Here is a 21,282-nt window from a genome sequence, read left to right on the forward strand (position 1 = left end):
CCAAGGTACTTTAAAATCAGATAACACCTGGAGCTTCTCCCCTGAAACATAGACATCTGGCTCAGTAGCATCTGTTGCCCTTTTTGTGAAGAACATGCAAACAGTTTTGTTCACATTGAGATGCAAACACGAGTCACAGAGCCACTTTGTAACCAGGACCATTACAGTAGTGAGTTCTTGTGCAGCTTATTGTTTGCTCTTTCATGCACATATATCACTGTATCATCTGCATACATTTGAACTTCAGACCCAGTACAGACAGAAGGCAGATCATTAATGTACAGGCTGAACAGGAGAGGCCCCAGTATTGACCCATGGGGCACGCCCACATCATAGCTAAGAGTGGGCGACAGCTCATTGCTCACTCTGACACACTGAGTTCTGCATTCAAGGTATGGTTTCATCCATCTCAAGGCATCAGGGGAAAAGTTGAACTTGGACAATTTTGTGATGAGAATCTCATGGTTAACAATATCAAAAGCCTTCCTTAGGTCCAGAAACACAGCCACAACAACGCCCCCTTTGGTCGAAGTGTTTGGCCATAATGACCATTGTTTTGTTTGGAGAAAAAAGGGGGATGCTTGCAAGCCGAAGAACACCATCCCAACCGTGATGCACAGGGGTGGCAGCATCATGTTGTGGGGGTGCTTTGCTGCAGGAGGGACTGGTGCACTTCACAAACTAGATGGCGTCATGGGGAAGGAAAATGCTGTGGATATATTGTAGCAACATCTCAAGAAATCAGCCAGAGAGTTAGAGCTTGGTCGCAAATGGGTCTTTCAAATGGACAATGACCCCAAGCATACTTTCAAAGATGTGGCAAAATGGCTTAAGGACAACAAAGTCAAGGTATTGGAGTGGCCATCACAAAGCCCTGACCTCAATCCTATAGACAGTTTGTGGGCAGAACTGAAAAAGCGTGTGCGAGCAAGGAGGCCTACAACCTGACTCAGTTACACCAGCTCTGTCAGAGAAATGGGCCAAAATTCACCCAACTTTTTGTGGGAAGATTGTGGAAGGCTACCCGAAACGTTTGACCTAAGTTAAACAATTTAAAGGCAATGCTACCAAATACTAATTGAGTGTATGTTAACTTCTGACCCAAAGAAATAAAAGCTGAAATAAATCATTATATCTACTATTATTATGACATTTCACATTCTTAAAATAAAGTGGTGTTCTTAACTGACCTAAGACAGGGAATTTGTACTAGGATTAAATGTCAGGAATTGTGAAAAACTGAGTTTAAATGTAGTTAGCTAAGGTGTATCTAAACTTCCGACTTCAACTGTATTTTGCACAGCAGACGCAGGAGCCATCTGGTTTAGAGAGAGAGATATGCCAGCGGCGTGCATTTATTTAACTCTCTGGGGCTAGGCCTAAGCTTCTCTTCCTTTATATAGGCTCTATACAGTGGGGCAAAAAAGTATTTAGTCAGCCACCAATTGTGCAAGTTCTCCAACTTAAAAAGATGAGAAGCCTGTAATTTTCATCATAGGTACACTTCAACTATGACAGACAAAATGAGAAGGAAAAAAAATCGAGAAAATCACATTGTAGGATTTTTAATGAATTTATTTGCAAATTATGGTGGAAAATAAGTATTTGGTCAATAACAAAAGTTTCTCAATACTTTGTTATATACCCTTTGTTGGCAATGACAGAGGTCAAACGTTTTCTGTAAAGTCTTCACAAGGTTTTCACACACTGTTGCTGGTATTTTGGCCCATTCCTCCATGCAGATCTCCTCTAGAGCAGTGATGTTTTGGGGCTGTTGCTGGGCAACACGGACTTTCAACTCCCTCCAAAGATTTTCTATGGGGTTGAGATCTGGAGACTGGCTAGGCCACTCCAGGACCTTGAAATGCTTCTTACGAAGCCACTCCTTCGTTGCCCGGGCGGTGTGTTTGGGATCATTGTCATGCTGAAAGACCCAGCCATGTCTCATCTTCAATGCCCTTGCTGATGGAAGGAGGTTTTCACTCAAAATCTCACGATACATGGCCCCATTCATTCTTTCCTTTACACAGATCAGTCGTCCTGGTCCCTTTGCAGAAAAACAGCCCCAAAGCATGATGTTTCCACCCCCATGCTTCACAGTAGGTATGATGTTCTTTGGATGCAACTCAGCATTCTTTGTCCTCCAAACACGACGAGTTGAGTTTTTACCAAAAAGTTATATTTTGGTTTCATCTGACCATATGACATTCTCCCAATCTTCTTCTGGATCACCCAAATGCTCTCTAGCAAACTTCAGACGGGCCTGGACATGTACTGGCTTAAGCAGGGGGACACGTCTGGCACTGCAGGATTTGATTCCCTGGCGGCGGAGTGTGTTACTGATGGTAGGCTTTGTTACTTTGGTCCCAGCTCTCTGCAGGTCATTCACTAGGTCCCCCCGTGTGGTTCTGGGATTTTTGCTCACCGTTCTTGTGATCATTTTGACCCCACGGGGTGAGACCTTGCGTGGAGCCCCAGATCGAGGGAGATTATCAGCGGTCTTGTATGTCTTCCATTTCCTAATAATTGCTCCCACAGTTGATTTCTTCAAACCAAGCTGCTTACCTATTGCAGATTCAGTCTTCCCAGCCTGGTGCAGGTCTACAATTGTGTTTCTGGTGTCCTTTGACAGCTCTTTGGTCTTGGTCATAGTGGAGTTTGGAGTGTGACTGTTTGATGTTGTGGACAGGTGTCTTTTATACTGATAACAAGTTAACGAGTGGAGGAAAGAGGAGCCTCTTAAAGAAGAAGTTACAGGTCTGTGAGAGCCAGAAATCTTGCTTCTTTGTAGGTGGCCAAATACGTATTTTCCACCATAATTTGCCAAAAAAATCATTAAAAATCCGACAATGTGAATTTACGGATTTTATTTCTCATGTTGTCTGTCATTGAAGTGTACCTATGATGAAAATTACAGGCCTCTCTCATCTTTTTAAGTGGGAGAACTTGCACAATTGGTGGCTGACTAAATACTTTTTTGCCCCACTGTATATTTGTATTATTATTAATATCATACAGTGGACACCTAAACCTATAGGCCTATGCATGCAATGCCCTGATGCATTCAGTGCTCAAATTTCCAACAGCTGAACTGTGAGGTGGACAATTACTGTTTTAGGAAAGTAGCCTCATTTATTTTTTTTAAAGCTATAAAGTTTTGCATATGCTACACAACAAAACACAAGGAATAGTGTTTTTGTCATTTGTTAAAGGTATATCTTAATCTTTCCGGTCACGTTGTCCGGCACCAACATGTGCATATTGTTTATTGCAGATTTTAGAATATTTGCATGAAAATCTGTCGCCAATTGGATGGAAACTTACAGTGAGGGAAAAAAGTATTTGATCCGCTGCTGATTTTGTATGTTTGCCCACTGACAAAGAAATGATCAGTCTTTCGTTTTAATGGTAGGTTTATTTGAACAGTGAGAGACAGAACAACAACAACAAATCCAGAAAAACGCATGTCAAAAATGTTATAAATTGATTCGCATTTTAATGACGGAAATAAGTATTTGACCACCTCTCAATCAGAAAGATTTCTGGCTCCCAGGTGTCTTTTATATGAGGTAACGAGCTGAGATTAGGAGCACACTCTCAAAGGGTGTGCTCCTAATCTCAGTTTGTTACCTGTATAAAAGACACCTGTCCACAGAAGCAATCAATCACAGATTCCAAACTCTCCATCATGGCCAAGACCAAAGAGCTCTCCAAGGATATCAGGGACAAGATTGTAGACCTACACAAGGCTGGAATGGGCTACAAGACCATCGCCAAGCAGCTTGGTGAGAAGGAGACAACAGTTGGTACGATTATTCGCAAATGGAAGAAACACAAAAGAACTGTCAATCTCCCTCAGCCTGGGGCTCCATGCAAGATCTCACCTCGTGGATTTGCATTGATCAGTGGAGGAATCAGCCAAGAACTACACGGGAGGATCTTGTCAATGATCTCAAGGCAGCTGGGACCATAGTCACCAAGAAAACAATTGGTAACACACTACGCCGTGAAGGACTGAAATCCTGCAGCGCCCGCAAGTTCCCCCTGCTCAAGAAAGCACATATACATGGCCGTCTAAAGTTTGCCAATGAACATCTGAATGATTCAGAGGACAACTGGGTGAAAGTGTTGTGGTCAGATGAGATCAAAATGGAGCTCTTTGGCATCAACTCAACTCGCCGTGTTTGGAGGAGGAGGAATGCTGCCTATGACCCCAAGAACACCATCTCCACCGGCAAACATGGAGGTGAAAACATTATGCTTTGGGGGTGTTTTTCTACTAAGGGGACAGGACAACTTCACTGCATCAAAGGGACGAAGGACGGGGCCATGTACCGTCAAATCTTGGGTGAGAACCTCCTTCCCTCAGCCAGGGCATTGAAAATGGGTCGTGGATGGGTATTCCAGCATGACAATGACCCAAAACACATGGCCAAGGCAACAAAGGAGTGGCTCAAGAAGAATCACATTAAGGTCCTGGAGGGGCCTAGCCAGTCTCCAGACCGTAATCCCATAGAAAATCTGTGGAGGGAGCTGAAGGTTCGAGTTGCCAAACGTCAGCCGTGAAACCTTAATGACTTGGAGAAGATCTGCAAAGAGGAGTGGGACAAAATCCCTCCTGACATGTGTGCAAACCTGGTGGCCATCTACAAGAAACGTCTGACCTCTGTGATTGGTTTTGCCACCAAGTACTAAGTCATGTTTTGCAGAGACAGGACAGGCGAGGGGCACTGTAGGCCTGGTGCGTGGTGCCGGCGCTGGTGGTACTGGGTCGAGGACACGCACCTCAGGGCGAGTGCGGGGAGGAGGAACAGGGAGTACTGGGCTCTGGACACATACAGGAAGCCTGGTGCGGGGGGCTGCCACCGGAGGGCTGGTGTGTGTAGGTGGCACTGGATAGACCGGGCCGTGCAGGCGCACTGGAGCTCTTGAGCACCGAGCCTGCCCAACCTTACCTGGTTGAATGCTCCCGGTCGCCCTGCCAGTGCGGCGAGGTGGAATAGCCCGCACTGGGCTGTGCTGGAGAACCGGGGACACCATGCGTAAGGCTGGTGCCATGTATGCTGGACCAAGGAGACACACTGGAGACCAGATGCGTAGAGCCGGCTTCATGGCACCTGGCTCGATGCCCACTCTAGCCCGGCCGATACGAGGAGTTGGTATGTACAGCACCGGGCTATGCACCCGCACTGGGGACACCGTGCGCTCCACAGCATAGCACGGTGCCTGCCCGGTCCCTCTCGCTCTCCGGTAAGCACAGGAAGTTGGCGCAGGTCTCCTACCTGGCTTCGCCATACTCCCTGTGTGCTTCCCCCCCCCCCCAAGACATTTTTGGGGCTGACTTTCGGGCTTCCATCTGCGCCGCCGTGCTGCCTCCTCATACCAGCGCCTCTCCGCCTTCGCTGCCTTTAAGTCTTTATCATTGGCTTTTCTACAGAAATGTCAGGTGATCGACTAGGAAGGCCTTGCCATCGATAGGTTGGTGCCCACTGATCTAAAGAATAAGCTACAGAGGAGGGCTGAATATTTATTTTATTTTAAGAACGTGAAATGTCAGAATAATAGTAGAGAAAATGATTTATTTCAGCTTTTATTTCTTTCATCACATTCCCAGTGGGTCAGAAGTTTACATACACTCAATTAGTATTTGGTAGCATTGCCTTTAAATTGTTTAACTTGGGTCAAACGTTTCAGGTAGCCTTCCACAAGCTTTCCACAATAAGTTGGGTGAATTTTGGCCCATTCCTCCTGACAGAGCTGGTGTAACTGAGTCAGGTTGTCGGCCTCCATGCTCGCACAAACTTTTTCAGTTCTGCCCACACATTTTCTATAGGATTGAGGCCAGGCTTGGTGATGGCCACTCCAATACCTTGACTTTGTTGTCCTTAAGCCATTTTGCCACATCTTTGGAAGTATGCTTGGGGTCATTGTTCATTTGGAAAACCCAAGCTTTAACTTCCTGACATGACTTGAGATGTTGCTTCAATATATCCACCAAATTTTTTGTGAAGTGCACCAGTCCCTCCTGCAGCAAAGCACCCCTACAACATGATGCTGCCACCCCCATGCTTCACTGTTGGGATGGTGTTCTTCGGCTTGCAAGCCTCCCCCTTTTTCCTCCAAACAAAACGATGGTCATTATGGCCAAACAGTTCTATTTTTGTTTCATCAGACCAGAGGACATTTCTCCAAAAAGTACGATCTTTGTCCCCATGTGCAGTTGCAAACCATAGTCTGGCTTTTTTATGGCAGTTTTGGAGCAGTGGCTTCTTCCTCTCCGAGCGAACTTTCAGGTTATGTCTATATAGGACTCATTTTACTGTGGATATAGATACTTTTGTACCTGTTTCCTCCAGCATCTTCACAAGGTCCTTTGCTGTTGTTCTGGGATTGATTTGCACTTTTCGCACCAAAGTATGTTCATCTCTAGGAGACAGAATGCATCTCCTTCCTGAACGGTATGACGGCTGCGTGGTCCAATGGTGTTTATACTTGCGTACTATTGTTTGTACAGATGAATGTGGTACCTTCAGGCGTTTGGAAATTGCTCCCAAGGATTAACCAGACTTGTAGAGGTTTACAATTTTTTTCTGAGGTCTTAGCTGATTTCTTCTGATTTTCCCATGACGTCAAGGAAAGAGGCACTGAGTTTGAAGGTTGGCCTTGAAATACATCCACAGATACACCTCCAATTGACTCAAATTATGAAATTTAGCCTATCAGAATCTTCTAAAGCCAGGACATCATTTTATGGAATTTTCAAAGCTGTTTTATTTGTCACATGCGCCGAATACAACATTACTGTGAAATGCTTATTTATGAACCATTAACCAACAATGCAGCTCAAGAAATAGAGTTAGGAAAATATATTTACTAAATAAACTAAAGTAAAAAATAAAATAAGAAATAGCACAATAAAATAACAACAACAAGGCTATCTACAGGGGGTATCGGTACCAAGCCAATGTGCAGGGGCACATGTTAGTTGGGGGTAATTTGTACACGTAAGTAGGGGTAAAGTGACTATGCATGGATAATTAACAGCGAGGAGCAGCAGAGTAAAAACAAAGTGGGTGGGGGGTCCGGGTGGCCATTTGATTAATTGTTCAGCAGTATTATGGCTTGGGGGTAGAAGCTGTTAAGGAGCCTTTTGGACCTAGACGCGGTACCGCTTGCCGTGTGGTAGCAGAGAGAACAGTCTATGACTTTGGTGACTGGAGTCTGATTGTCAAGATTGATATAGTCTATTTATTGTGGTGTTGAAAACGCAAACCATGATATTGAAGTGCTCAAAGTCGGTATGTTCTGTTTATTGTTTGTGGTGCATTGGCACATAAACCTGTTGGTGAATAATTCACTACATGACTAAAAGTATGTGGACACCTGCTCATTGATGTGACGTCCCTCCCACTCTGTCTTCTGGGATCTTCTGTTTGGTAGTCTGCTTGTTGCAGAAGGCTAGAGGGCAGAGCCGGGAGGATCGTCAGCTGATGTGGCGCACCTGGGCATGATTGGCCTGCAGGCTATAAAGGGTGGCCACATCAGTCAACACTTTCTTCACTAACTTGCAGACTGGCCTCCACCACCTTTTGGGTTTTTGGTTCATACACTACTGATCCTACAGATGTTATTGTTATATTTTTGTATTTACTATTTTGTTTAATAAAGGTATTCCATTTGACATCTGTGGTCTCCCTTTGTTTTTATGAACTGTGAGCCAGGTCGTAACACACTGGGGGTTCTTCCAATTGGAGATTTTGGGTATATGGTGTAGTTTTGGTAGTATGTTTGTAAATTTGGAGAATTTGGTTTGGACTCCCTGTGCATAAGCTTGGTGCACAAGGGGTAGTAATTGGTGCCAAATTCATCTGTGTTGCTGCCATTCTTAGAGCGCAAGTACTATTTGTTTGGGAGCCTTTGTTAAAGCCTATGTTTGGGAGTATCATGCATGATTTTTTTTTTCAGGGTTTTTCCTTGGAAGCTTTTTTTTTTTTGTGCGTCAAGCATTGCGCTGTTTATGACTTCAAGCCTATCAACTCCCGAGATGAGGCTGGTGTAACTGACGTGAAGTGGCTAGCTAGTTAGCGCACACTAATAGCGTTACAAACGTTTCTCGCTCTGAGCCTTCTAGTAGTTGTTCCCCTTGCTCTGCATGGGTAACGCTGCTTCGATGGTGGCTGTTGTCGTTGTATTGCTGGTTCGAGCCCATGAAGGAGCGAGGAGAGGGACAGAAGCTATACTGTTACACTGGCAATACTAAAGTGCCTATAAGAACATCCAATAGTCAAAGGTTAATGAAATACAAATGGTATAGAGGGAAATAGTCATATAATAACTACAATCTAAAACTTCTTACCTGGGAATATTGAAGACTCATGTTAAAAGGAACCACCCACTTTCATATGTTCTCATGTTCTGAGCAAGGAACTGAAACGTTAGCTTTCTTACATAGCACATATTGCACTTTTACTTTCTTCTCCAACACTTTGTTTTTGCATTATTTAAACCAAAATGAACATGTTTCATTATTTACTTGATTTTATTGATGTATTATATTAAGTTAAAATAAGTGTTCATTCAGTATTGTTTTAATTGTCATTATTACAAATACATGTTTTTTTTAATCGTCCGATTAATCGGTATCGGCTTTTTTGGTCCTCCAATAATCGGTATCGGTATTGAAAAATCATAAATCGGTCAACCTCTAATAAATACCCCCTGCCCGTATCTGCACGAATACTAGAGTTGAGGTTAGATAGGTGTACTAGTTAGAATTGGGCCGGGGAGGTTCCATTATGTCTTGGTTGTCCTTCACACTATGTACCATACTAGTCGTGCAGGCTTTTGTCTCAGTCTAAATTGGTAATTTAGTTGAGTGTATCATGGCTAGTAATGTAGACAAGTTTGAGTGACCATTTGAAGCACTTTTAGAGCAGTGCACTAAAAAGCAGATGGCACAAATTGCTGAGCACTACAATATTGTATTGTAAACAATTGAAAGATATTGAAGGCCAGTCTAAAAGCCAAACTAGTTGAAGGAATCCGAACTGTTCGAGATCGATGGATTAAGTTTTGAGCAGCAAGATTTGTTAATTCTACAACTAGAAAAAGAGCAGATTAAACAGAGTTGGCAAAATGACATGGAGCAGTATAAGCTAGACCTAATCAGAAGGTAAGCTTAGGCAAGGGTCATCAGTTTCACCAGTAATAAACTATCCAACTGAGGCCATTGTAAGAAACCTTTTCTTTGTTTGAGCGAGTAGCAGAATCTAGAGATTGGTCTGATGCAGATCGTACTTTACCGCTACAGTGTCTATTCAGCGTTAAGTTTAGCTGAGAGTCAGGTCTGTGAAACGGTGAAAACGGAAGTGTACAAGCCTACAAATCCTACAGGTCCCAGAGACTTATTGGCAGTGTTTTCACAATTGGAAAAGGTGACAAGGAAACCTATTTTGTATTGGCATGTCATTTAGTGTCTCAGTTTAATTGTTGGTGCTCTGCCTCAGAGGTAGATACTTTTGCGGAATTGTCTGATCTGGTGGTACTTGAGCAGTTTAAGAATTCAGTACCAGAGCGTGTTGCAACTTATATTAGTGAGCACAAGGTAAAATCTCCTAGTGAGGCAGCAGTTCTAGCAGATGAGTGTCTTGATCCATAAAAGCTTTTTTTATGGATCCTGGTAGTCATACTGAATGAACAAGCCTGTAAAGAGTACTTCTCCCCTCGCCAAAAGTTTAAGGTTGGGAGCAGATCAATGTTTTCCTAAGGTTGAAATTATCTAAACAGAGTGTGTAACTACTGTCAAGGTAAGGAACACTGCAAAAATGAATGTCCTGTCCTTAAAGCAAACAATTCTGGTGGCAACTCAAAAGGTATTTTCTGGCCTAGCTATGTCACTTAGTCCAAGTACTGTATAACATGAGAAGCATGAGAAGCATGCAGAACCTTTTGGCAAAGCAACTGCTTCTGACTATGCTGCATACATTTGAGTGTTACATCTCCCTGGTATGACGTGATGAGAAAGTGCCAGTCAAAATCTTGCGAGACACAGGCTCTGTGGAATCATTTGTTTGTGAATCCGTATTGTCTTCTGAGTCAGATACAGGTGATTCTACAATCATTTGTGGGATTGGGTTGTTCATTTTTCCTGTTCCTGTGCATACATTGCAACTTGACTCAGATCTTGTAAAAGGTTTGTGTTGGTGTGCATCCTCATCTACCAGTTAAGGGTATTGATCTCATTCTGGGTAACCAGTTAGCTGGTGTACAGGTCTCAGCTGGGGTAACCACCACCTTGGGGTTACACAGCAAACCCCTGTTCTCCCTGCTCCTGAGGAGTCAGAACTCTCCAGATAGTCCAGTTATCTATCCGGCTTGTGCAGCGACATGTGCCATGAGGTGTCAGTATAACTGAACAAAATTGTCTGTTACAGAACTGTTTGACTTGCCTTTGCCTAAGCATCTCGACTGTTTCTCATGATGACTTGGTGAAAGAACAGCAGGATAGGAACCCGTCTTTGAAGGAGCAGTTTGACAGTGTTGCCAGCTGATGGGATAGAAGGCTCTGCACAAGGTTACTCGCTTCAAAGCAGTATGCTAGTTCACAGGTAGGTGCCTCATGGGAAAACCTCAGGGGAAAACTTTGTAGGTGATCCTATCATGCAGATTGTAGTGCCCTCTAAGTTTCGCCAGACAGTGCTTTAAACCTCCCATGTTAATGTTGCTGGACATTTTGAAGTTAAAAAAAACGTATGACCGTATTTTGCGTTACATTTTCTGGTCAAGGTTGAAACGTGACATTTTTGCTTTACATTAAATCATGTCACACATGCTAGTTGACTGGTAAGCCAAATCAGTCAATTAAACCTGCTCCTCTGTATCCTATTCCTGCCGTTGATCAGCCTTTTGAACATTTGGTCATTGACTGTGTTGGTCCTTTTCCCGCTCTAAGTCGGTCAGTAGCTATTTGCTTACAGTGATGTGCCAAGCAACCTGGTATCCTGCTTATCCACTATGCATAACTACTAAGTCTGTTGTGAAGGCTTTAATCACAGTTCATCTCTGTATTTGACATTCTTAAGGTCATTCAGAGTGACCACGGCTCTCATTTTACCTCCCACATGTTTCCACAAGTGCTACAGCAGCTTTTTCTAGCATAACCAGTCCTCTTGGGGTGCGTTAGTGCTTTATCAAACCCCGAAGTCTCTCCTGCATGCATACTGTACAGAGCTAGATTGTGATTGGGAAGGTTTGCAATGGCTACTGTTAGCAGCTAGAGAAGTTGTCCAGGAGAGTATAGGATTTAGTCCAAATGATCTGGTTTTTGGCCATGCAGTGCGTGGCTCTCTAGCTGTGTTCCAGGACAGCTGGGGAACAGTAGAGCATCAACTCCTGTTAAGTCAGATGATAGTTCACTCAGAGTGTTTCTGCATTCTCAATTGCCCTAGACTACTTTTATATAATACGTTGCATTATATTGAAATTTGCATGCTCTATTGGGGCATTTGGATGACTGTAAACATACTGAGTTGATTACATTTATTGAAAGTTACCCTGCACTGTTTTCTGATACACCCTCTCGTACTCATCTCATTATGTTGATGTTGGAGATGCTCAGCCAATAAGGCAGCGCGTCTACCGTGTATCTCCTGACAAGCGCAAGCACTTAGATGCAGAAGTCAAGTACATGTTGGATAACGATATTGCTGAACATTCTTTTTCCAGTTGGGCTTCACCTTGTCTGTTAGTCAAGAAGCCTGATGCATCTTTTAGGCCATACACAAACTATCGTAATGTTAACAACATTACAAAGCCTGATTCCTTTCCTTTTCCTTGTATGGAAGATTGTGTTGATCAAGTGCGTTCTGCAAAAATTGTGAGCAAGGTCGATCTTCTAAAAGGGTACTGGCAGGTCCCCTTGTCTCCTAGAGCAAGGGAAATGTGTGCTTTCATCACAACTTCTTATACAGTTATGCCTTTTGGTTTTCGTATTGCACCTGCAACATTTCAGCGCCTCATGAACTGTCTGTGGTTTGGACGGATGTGTGGTGTACTTGGATGACATGGTCATTCATAGTGACACCTTGTCTCAGCATGTCCAATGTATACAAGCACTGTTTGATAGGTTGGCTTGGATGCATTTGACAGTTAATCTGGCCAAATGTGAGTTTGATAAAGCAACGGTCACTTAGCCTGACTGACCACTTTTCCCAGATATGGTTCGCCCAGTGCATGCCAAAGTTGAAGTTGTTGAGCAGTGTCCGCCACCGATGACTAAGGAGTTTATGCACTTTCTCGGTATGGTTGGTTATTATTGACGCTGCTGTAAGAACGTCTCCTCAGTGGTAGCACCCCGGACCGACTTGCTTAAGGCTCAGATGAAGTATATTTGGTCGGACAGATGTCAAGCAGCATTTGGAGAATGTAAAGACGTGTTCTGCTCAGTGCTCGTTGCCCCTTGTTTGAATGACCTGTTCATACTCCATGTACTGTAGATGCTAGTAATGTAGGCCTTGGTGGGGTTCTGTTGCAGGCAGATGAGTTACTTCTCTAAGAAGATTAATTCATACCAGCTCAATTATTCTGTGGTAGAGAAGGAAGTGCTTGCGCTTATTTGGGCTCCAACATTTTGATGTGTATGTTGGTTCTGGTGGCATCTCTCGTGGTGTACACAGATACTAATCCCCTGACATTTCTGAGGTCCTTGCAGAACCCAGAGGCTTATGAGGTGGGCGCTGTTTTTGCAGCTGTACAATTTGGAAATTCGCCCAATTAAGGGCAAAGAAAATGTCCTTGCCGACGACTTGTCCCGCGACGTGTCCCCTGGATGGCAGAGGTGGGTCAGGGGATACAGGTGGATGTTTGTTTGGTTTGGTAATAATTGATGCAATAAGGCTTTTTTTTTTTTTGGGGGGGTTCTGTTTTGTTTTTGTTTCAGGTTTGTGGTGGAATCCCTTTGTTGGGTACTATGAGCCAGGTCGTAACATTGAACATCTCATTCCAAAATCATAGGCATTGAAATGGAGTTGGTCCCCCTCTTTGCTGCAATAACAGCCTTCACTTTTCTGGGGAGGATTTCCACTGGATGTGGGAGCATTGCTGCAGGGTCTTGCTTCCATTCAGCCACAAGGGCAATAGTGAGGTTGAGCACTGATGTTGGGCGATTAGGCCTGGCTCTCATTCGGTGTTCCAATTCATCACAAAGGTGTTCGATGGGGCTGAGGTCAGGGCTCTGTGCAGGCCAGTCAAGTACTTCCACACGATCTCGACAGACAAACCGTTTCTGTAGGAACTTTGCTTTCTTCATGGGGGCATTGTCATTCTGAAACAGGAAAGGACATTCCCCAACTGTTGCCACAAAGTTGGAAGCACAAAATCATCTAGAATGCCATTGTATGCTGTAGCGTTATGATTTCGCTTCACTGGAACTGAGGGGCCTAGCACGAACCATGAAAAACAGCCCCCGACCATTATTTCCTCATCCACCAAACTTTACAGTTGGCACTATGTATCGGGGCAGGGAGCGTTCCCCTGGCATCCGCCTAACCAAGATTTGTCCGTCGGACTGCCAGATGGTGAAGCGTGATTCATCATGCCAGAGAACGTGTTTCCACTGCTCTAGAGTCCAATGGTGGTGAGCTTTACACCATTCTAGCAGATGCTTGGCATTGCACTTGGTGACCCTAGGTTTGTGTGCGGCTGCTCGGCTATGGAAACACATTTCATGAAGCAGCATATGTTAGGAAGAACCCTACAGCCTTGGGCTTGTGTTGGGACTTTTCCCTGACGGAGAAAATTACCTGGTCTGGAAAACAACCCTTAGTCTCCTATCTCCTAGTCACATCCCCTAGCTGCATAGCAGTGTTTTCCCTAGACCCTTTAGCATTTTCATATCTGAAGGAAGTGGATAGGTGTCAACAAACAGGTGGAAGGAAGCTCCCCTAAGTCCTTTGGTAAACTACAGGAGGAGGTTGTCTGCGGTTCAGGGCCCCAGGCACATTGTTCAAATCATGCTCCATTTATTAGGGCATATCTAGCTCAAATTCACTGCTATCTAGCTCAAATTCATCTCTATGTCCAGTGACTACGATTAAATCTGACAGCTAACTGTTTTATGTGCTCAGATCAGCGTTTATTTGCAGGTCAGGGAATTGTTTTAAGAGTCATTTTATAATCTAACCATTTTGAGTCATACCATTCCTGTTACATTCTGTATACACTGATTGCCGGGGCATATGCTTTGAACAAGTATTACGGCATATCTGCAGGAAGCAGATTTACAAATCCAAACCCAATTGCAAATGCATGCACTCAGGAGTGTGGTAAAGTGAAAGCAATTCACAATGTATGCCAACCACCCTGATATATCAGAGGCAATATTTAATATAACACGCTACCTGTGATCGCCCAGGGCTAGATAATTACATTCACTTCTATCTCCCACATTTCCCTCTGCACTACTGATGCAAGGGAGTGAGGAGGAGGAAGCTAAGGGGGATGGGTGGGGTGGCAGTGGGGTCTGAATCGATATAGAAAACATTTTATAGGGGGAATTGGAAGGACATGAGTGCATTACCATCATTCTGAGAGAAATGTCTGTTAAACGAGTGAATACTTCAAGCCCCAAAAAGAAAATTAGAATGTTAAGGCGGTTTGTATTTGTTTTTAGATACAAAAGATGGAACGGCCTCGAAGACTAAAGCCACTTTGAAGAAATGACAGATTTGAGATAATACATTTATAGTTTCCTTGGTGTCTGTCTTTCCAACCATAAATACACAACAATAATACCCTAAAGGCAACATGTCAATTGAAAATCGTACTTTTTAACTGTCACAAAATGACACCGACACTTGACATAATATAGCATTTGAATAAAACATCACACCTTTCATGTATTTAATTGGATAGCTGGTGGTCCTTTTCTTAATGATTACATTGTCTAGACAAACAGCGAAGTAACACTGCACTCTAAGTGAATATCACCCTTAGGGCAATACATGTTTCCTTCCAAATGAAGACACACTGGTTGGTGCTGCTGTTGTACTCTGTCACATCAAACAGATCATGCTTTTGCAATCAAATGGCATATACAGAGCAAAGCATGACCGACAGCAATCCTCACCGGCGGCCATCTTAAAGGAGATAACTTGCCTCCTGTCATCGCCCAGTGGCTCGCTGGTACACCCATTCTAACTGGATGAAAATGAATCTACCAAAGTCAATTCTGGTTCTACCTCCACGTAAGAGCAGCTCCCGCTCAGCCCAGTCAAAGCTCTTCTCGGTCCTGCCACCAATGGTGGAACAAACTTCCCCCTAAAGTCAGGACAGCGGAGTCCCTGCCCATCTTCCTAAAACGTCTGAAACCCTACCTCTTTGAAGAGTATTTTTAAAAACTCTCACGGCTCCCCGCTACAGATGCACAAAGATCAGGCCCCAAAACATGCTAACCTTTTACCATTAACAATAACAGGGAAAGTTAGCATTAATGTAGAAGTGTTCAGAAACATATTCCATTCTTATTTACAATAAAAGTGACTCTAAAAGGACACAATACATGATTTACCATTCATTTCTATTGGGCACAGCATTATCCAAAACAAACTGCAAATGCATCCAACAAGTTTGTATAGTCACAAACTTGATGTGGTCATTGACTGCTAGGAATATGGGACCAAATACTAAACATTTTCTCTGTGCTCCAAGCATTGAGCTGTTTGTGACTTCAAGCCTATCAACTCCCGAGTTAGTTCGCGGTAATAGTGTTTCAATCGGTGACGTCACTCGCTCTGAGACCTTGAAGTAGTTGTTCCCCTTGCTCTGCAAGGGCCGCAGCTTTTGTGGAGCGATGGGTAACGATGCTTCGAGGGTAGCTGTTGTCGATATGTTCCTGGTTCGAGCCCAGGTAGGGGCGAGGAGAGGGACAGATGCTATACTGTTACACTGGCAATACTAAAGTGCCTATAAGAACATCCAATAGCCAAAGGTATATGAAATACAAATCATATAGAGAGATATAGTCCTATAATTCCTATAATAACTACAACCTAAAACTTCTTACCTGGGAATCGGCTTTTTTTTGGTCCTCCAATAATCGGTTTCAGTATCGGCGTTGGAAAATCATAATCGGTCGACCTCTAATGTGTGTGTATGAATTCCTGCCTCGTTGTCTTTGATTATGGCAGCGTCCCCTGCAGCCTAACATTTGTCTTTGTTATCAGCCAGACACTGGAGCTTTGAGAGGGCTGACTGTGTTGTCTGTCACAGCACTGGGGGATTCCTCCCCAGCCAGCTGCACTGTGAGAGCTGCTGATACACATAAGATGTTCCACTGTGTAGATATCTCACTCACCAGCACTGATAAAAGGAAACACTGCTTTTTCATGATGTTGACACGTCCTCTGAGATTTCTCTCTGGAATAGTCCCGAGAATTCAAACTGCCAAGTTCTCATTAAGACTATTTTTGTGAGCAGGGACTGATGAGAACAAAAGTCCCAGAATCCAACTTGGATGCATTGGTTTTGTAAATGTGTCTTCTGACTTTAACCATACAAGAGAATAAAAAACGAACAAAAAGGGTCCGTAGAGTTACTTTACCACACAAACCAGTCTGTTTCTGTTTGAGCCTTGTCTTTGTCATGCAACCCAAGCTAAAAACCAAGTGGTAGAAATACAGGTAAAAATAGTCCCAACACATCCACCAAGTGGCTGCACAGTTGGCATAACCCTCTTGGGAAAGCTCCTGCTACCTAACTACTGTACATCCCAATAGCCAGAGCCACATGCCATAAAGTACAGCACAGCAGTGATATGACTTGGGTTACATCCCCCGTGGTACACAGCAGTGATATGGAGGACATATATTCCTCTGGGGGAGAACTTACCGGAAGGTCATCTGGAAGACCTGTCCCAGGTTTACTTGCTGACTCTTGTTGTTGTATCCATGCAGCATCTCCCCAAACAGGGTGTCATTGAAGCGGACATCCTGTCTCTGGCACTTTGGCCCCTCACAGTTCTCTTTCTGGAGAACACATGAGCGTCCGTCTGACCCCAGCTTGTACTCCTGCACACACCTGAGTGGGGAGGGGAATTCAGGTGGCAATAGACATGCATAAAAACATAGTGTATACATTTAGGCACTGTACACACGGTAATACATGCACACACATGCCCGCATACACACACACCAGCATACACACACACACACACACACACACACACTAGAGAAAGTGTACCCAACTCATAGAAATAATAGATTGCAGAAGAATGTATGATTTAGCGGTCTAACATTTCAAATGAAAGCCCTTGTGTAAGCAGCGCAAACATTTAAACCCGGACTTGTCTGCATTAAAGACAAACTGTCGTTGGAGTTGCACATTCAGCATTTTCTACTTCAGAAATGGCTGAGATGCACAAACCTAATGCTAATGAAACGCACAGACACACACAGGCAGTCTCATGAATTAGCCTATAGTAGAATAACATATCCGCGTTCTATACTGTACTCTGCCAACGCAGAGGTGAAAATGAGGATCAATCCCACAGTTGAGATCTGTGGATGTGCAACAGTTGTTTCTAACAGTTGTTTTGGCCATCTGTGTAGGTAAAAGGCTCTAGCTCTGTTTTACACTTTTACTGTTCAATTCCGATCACTGACTGACTCACCCACAGAACATGAGGACGTTGCTGGAGGTGGGATCGTCTGGTAGGGGCACCAGCTGTTGGAGACACAGCTGCTCACAGCCACCGTTGAAGCCATCCGTGCAGTCCGTGCCCTTTGAGTAGTCATAGCAACCCATGCCGTCCTTCATTGGCCGCAGCCCGTCGGGACACTGGAGGGGCAAGAGAGAGACACAGTAGTGGGAGAGAAACAGACAGACAGAGAGAATAAGTAGGGGTCAACATATGTATGCAGATCAGGACCCAGGAGACAGACAGACAGCAATGGTCTGCTCCAATTAACAACAAAGAACTCCATCTCCCAGAGTTCTCCTCTAGAGTCAGTGGGGATCTGATGAAGGAGAGATGCAAACAGGTGACCCACCCCCCAATGAAACATGCAACAACAACAAAAACTACTAGGGGAAATGCTGGTTTTAACTAATTAAAACAAGATCTACACGATCAGTCTTTGTGTGCAAAATAAAAAATGGCTAATGTGAACCTAACTCACAGCTAAAAAATGTAAAGAAAGCAATCCAATGTTATCTGTTGCCTTGACTTTACTGCAAATGGCACTCAAGTCTTGAGAAAAAAACAATACACTAATATTGCAGTTAGCCACGACAGCCTTTATAATAGAACGCGTGTGACCACACACACATAAGTATTGCACTTGGGGAATAAATATCTTAAGTAGAAATAGAATGAAACAAACAGACATTGTATTTTTGCTCTTTTATAGTGGCCACTATAGACATCGATCAAGTGGACTGCACATTATTACATTGTACACTTTCTGCCTGTGGACATCTGTTCTACAATGTGCCAGCAACAGTGAGAAAGAGGAAAAGTGTGTGTGTGTGTGTGTGTGTGGTGTTCCGTTCACCTCTATAGTGGCATCCAGCCAGGCCCAGTTCCAACTACACTTCAAGCAAAGCCTCATTTTCACCTAATTCTCTCATTCTGAAAATTAACCACATACCGTCACTGTAGAGGGAAAACATTAGTTAACAGATAGTGGTTAGCTTGTTAGCTAGTTAACATTTCACAGATTGCCAGGGTCCAGTAAGCAACTAACGCGTTATAACTTGAGGTAACAGCAAGGAGTCATATACCAGTTAATACTATAGTGAATTGGTTAGGTTACTAACGTTAGCTCATCTGATGTTGTAACATTAGCTGTCTGACTTTATTAGCCAGCTAATTTTCACACCATAAACTCAATTATTTGATCACATGAGTTGGCTAATGTTGCTCAACATTTCTCTGGCTAGGTAAAGGAGAATAAGATACATCTAGCAAGATACTTAACAATGCTAATACTTGTTCCACCACACTTTCTCCCTCACCTCAAACTTTCCAAATGCCAGTTGTTTTTTGGTTACAGCTCATGAAGTCCGCTTCATCACCTTCTCACCCCGGTCTCCGTGGTCAGCCTTCTCACCTAACCTTACCTTTTCGTTATCGTTCAGGGGACGCGCTGCTGTAACTGCCAAGCTGCCTTTCCGGAGAACTAGTAACTGGTTGTCTCTTCTTTCTTCGGTCGCTTGCTGCTCTGCATTCTGTTGTAATGTAAACGATTGGCTGAGCCTTGGATACAACCAGTATTGCGCCAAATGCGCATCACTCGATCGCTTACAGCTAGTAGTGATCCAACACCCACCACCAATCTTTTCTCATCGGATCTACACGTATCACGAAGATCACCTATTTTGGATTCAAAACGACGAATTTCGCCGAAGGCCGACTGGTTTGCATCCCTGATGAAGTGTTGTTTAGCAAATCAGGGAAAGCAGTCAGAGCAGAGCTCTCCAAATTCCAAATTAGTCTCAACCACATGCATACATTTCACCCGAGACTCACCCCGAAAAGGCATAATATTTACAGCGCAAGTACGCAGTATAAGTCCATACAGCTCCTCCAAAAACCTTTCAAATGAGCAAACGGTTGTATTTAGACATCTTTTTTTGTTTATGGCCTGATAAAAAGAGACTTGTTTATAATGACTTGAGGCCTACGGTGTGTGTTTACTTTAGATTAGTAGACTGATCTGAAAGCTCTGCTGGAGCAGAGTACAGTTTAGGGAGTTAGTGTGGTGATAACCTGACAGTGTTGCTATCACACAGTGGTAGTACCAGACAGTCCCTGATGTTTTAGTGATAAAATGACTGCACAATCCAACTGCTCAAAAGCTTTCAGAAGTAAATTAATCCGAAGTTTTAATTCACTGCCAATTGCACCTCTTTATAGTGTAGGCCTACACTATAATCATGATGTGGCCATTACATAACAAAAACCAATGCAACAATAGGTTTTGCCTGCTATCTTATGTGAAGTTGGCAGGACCACCATCCTTTCATGTAATCCAAAACCAATCTGATCCAACACCTACTGCACACAATCACAAATACAAATCGTTTTTCAAATCTTCAACAACACACTGAATGTATGTATTACCACATGCAAACCCCCCAAATCCCTCTTATTTGATGAAAATCTAAACAACCCGGTGACATCTCTGCTCTGTGATCGTAGTGGCTGCTGTTGTTGTTAGGACGTATCTGAGGTTTATCTTATGTGGATGACGGGCAGCCATAACAGGAGAGTGATGTTGATGTCAGACATAATACCAGCTGACAAACATTTCTATCCTGATGGATGGCCAGATGTCCCAGAGGCCATAGTGGCATGTCACCCCAGGGGATTGTGGGGTAGCATACAGAGTGTGACATTGCCCTTTCATCGACATCTCAAGGCTGCTAAGTGGACGACGGTCTAAACATGTGCGGAAGTACCATAGATGCATAGGTTGACCAGCTCTGGTAAAAATGGGCATTTTACATTTGATTTTAGTATAGAGTAGTGTATATATGGCGTTCAATATAGAGCATTGATATGTCATGTCACTCAATTTCAGAGAGTGAGACATTTTTTAACCACTAATTTTCCCAGGAAGTGGACTTGATCTTTCTGGTGAACCCTTTTCGGTTGTAAGTATTGTGGTTATTACTCATACATACCGGCCATGATACATAGTATGTAGTGATACACTTGTAATGTAGATAAAATAGCCCTGTAGCTGTGGTGTGTTCCTGTGATAACGAGACTATACTGTAGAATGACATCACACACACACACACACACACACACACACACACACACACACACACACACACACACAATCCACTGCAGCTAAACCAATCAATACTGCACTGCTCCCATGGGTGTCTGTCATCCACAGTGTCAATCTGGATCTTTTACCATTAGAACTTGTCATAATGGCGTCTGTACAATAATAGATTCCACAAAAGATCATACAGGCTTCTTGATGTTATCATTGGCCACATGGGTCTGATCAGAATTTATAATGACCAGGGGAGAATAAATGAAGTACTCAGACGGAGTAGAAAGATGTGGAGGGGGAGCGGGAGGGAAGGAGAGATGGGGAATAGGGAGAGCTCCCTCACTTACACTGTAGAGCCTTGGAAGTGCTGTTTTACGAGCCTGTTAGGCTGCGATATTGATCAGCGTTGGAGATGGTGTCGGGGAGGCAGATTAAGAAAACAAATAAAACACAGTGAAACAATTACCCAGCACTCCAAAAGGGCAACAGTAAACGC

At 43.6% G+C, this 21,282-nt stretch overlaps 1 protein-coding gene across 2 annotated transcripts in view; it reads right to left on the bottom strand.

Annotated features, from left to right (window-relative positions):
* LOC112231008 (astrotactin-2-like) overlaps positions 1-21,282 on the bottom strand; it is a 500,130-nt gene that overhangs the window by 190,017 nt on the left and 288,831 nt on the right. The window contains exons 1-3 of one of the 2 annotated variants that reach the window (XM_042311034.1): positions 18,549-18,623; positions 17,666-17,832; positions 16,885-17,073 (exon numbers count right to left, since the gene is read on the bottom strand). In XM_042311034.1, the coding sequence (XP_042166968.1) occupies positions 16,885-17,073; positions 17,666-17,832; positions 18,549-18,605 (413 nt within the window). In that variant the 5' untranslated portion in view covers positions 18,606-18,623. Of the gene's footprint in view, positions 1-16,884; positions 17,074-17,665; positions 17,833-18,548; positions 18,624-21,282 lie in introns of those variants that run through there. The other variant, XM_042311033.1, reaches the window with a different exon arrangement.

The sequence above is a fragment of the Oncorhynchus tshawytscha genome, linkage group LG33 (genome assembly GCF_018296145.1).
Source record: "Oncorhynchus tshawytscha isolate Ot180627B linkage group LG33, Otsh_v2.0, whole genome shotgun sequence".
Classification (NCBI taxonomy): domain Eukaryota; kingdom Metazoa; phylum Chordata; class Actinopteri; order Salmoniformes; family Salmonidae; genus Oncorhynchus; species Oncorhynchus tshawytscha.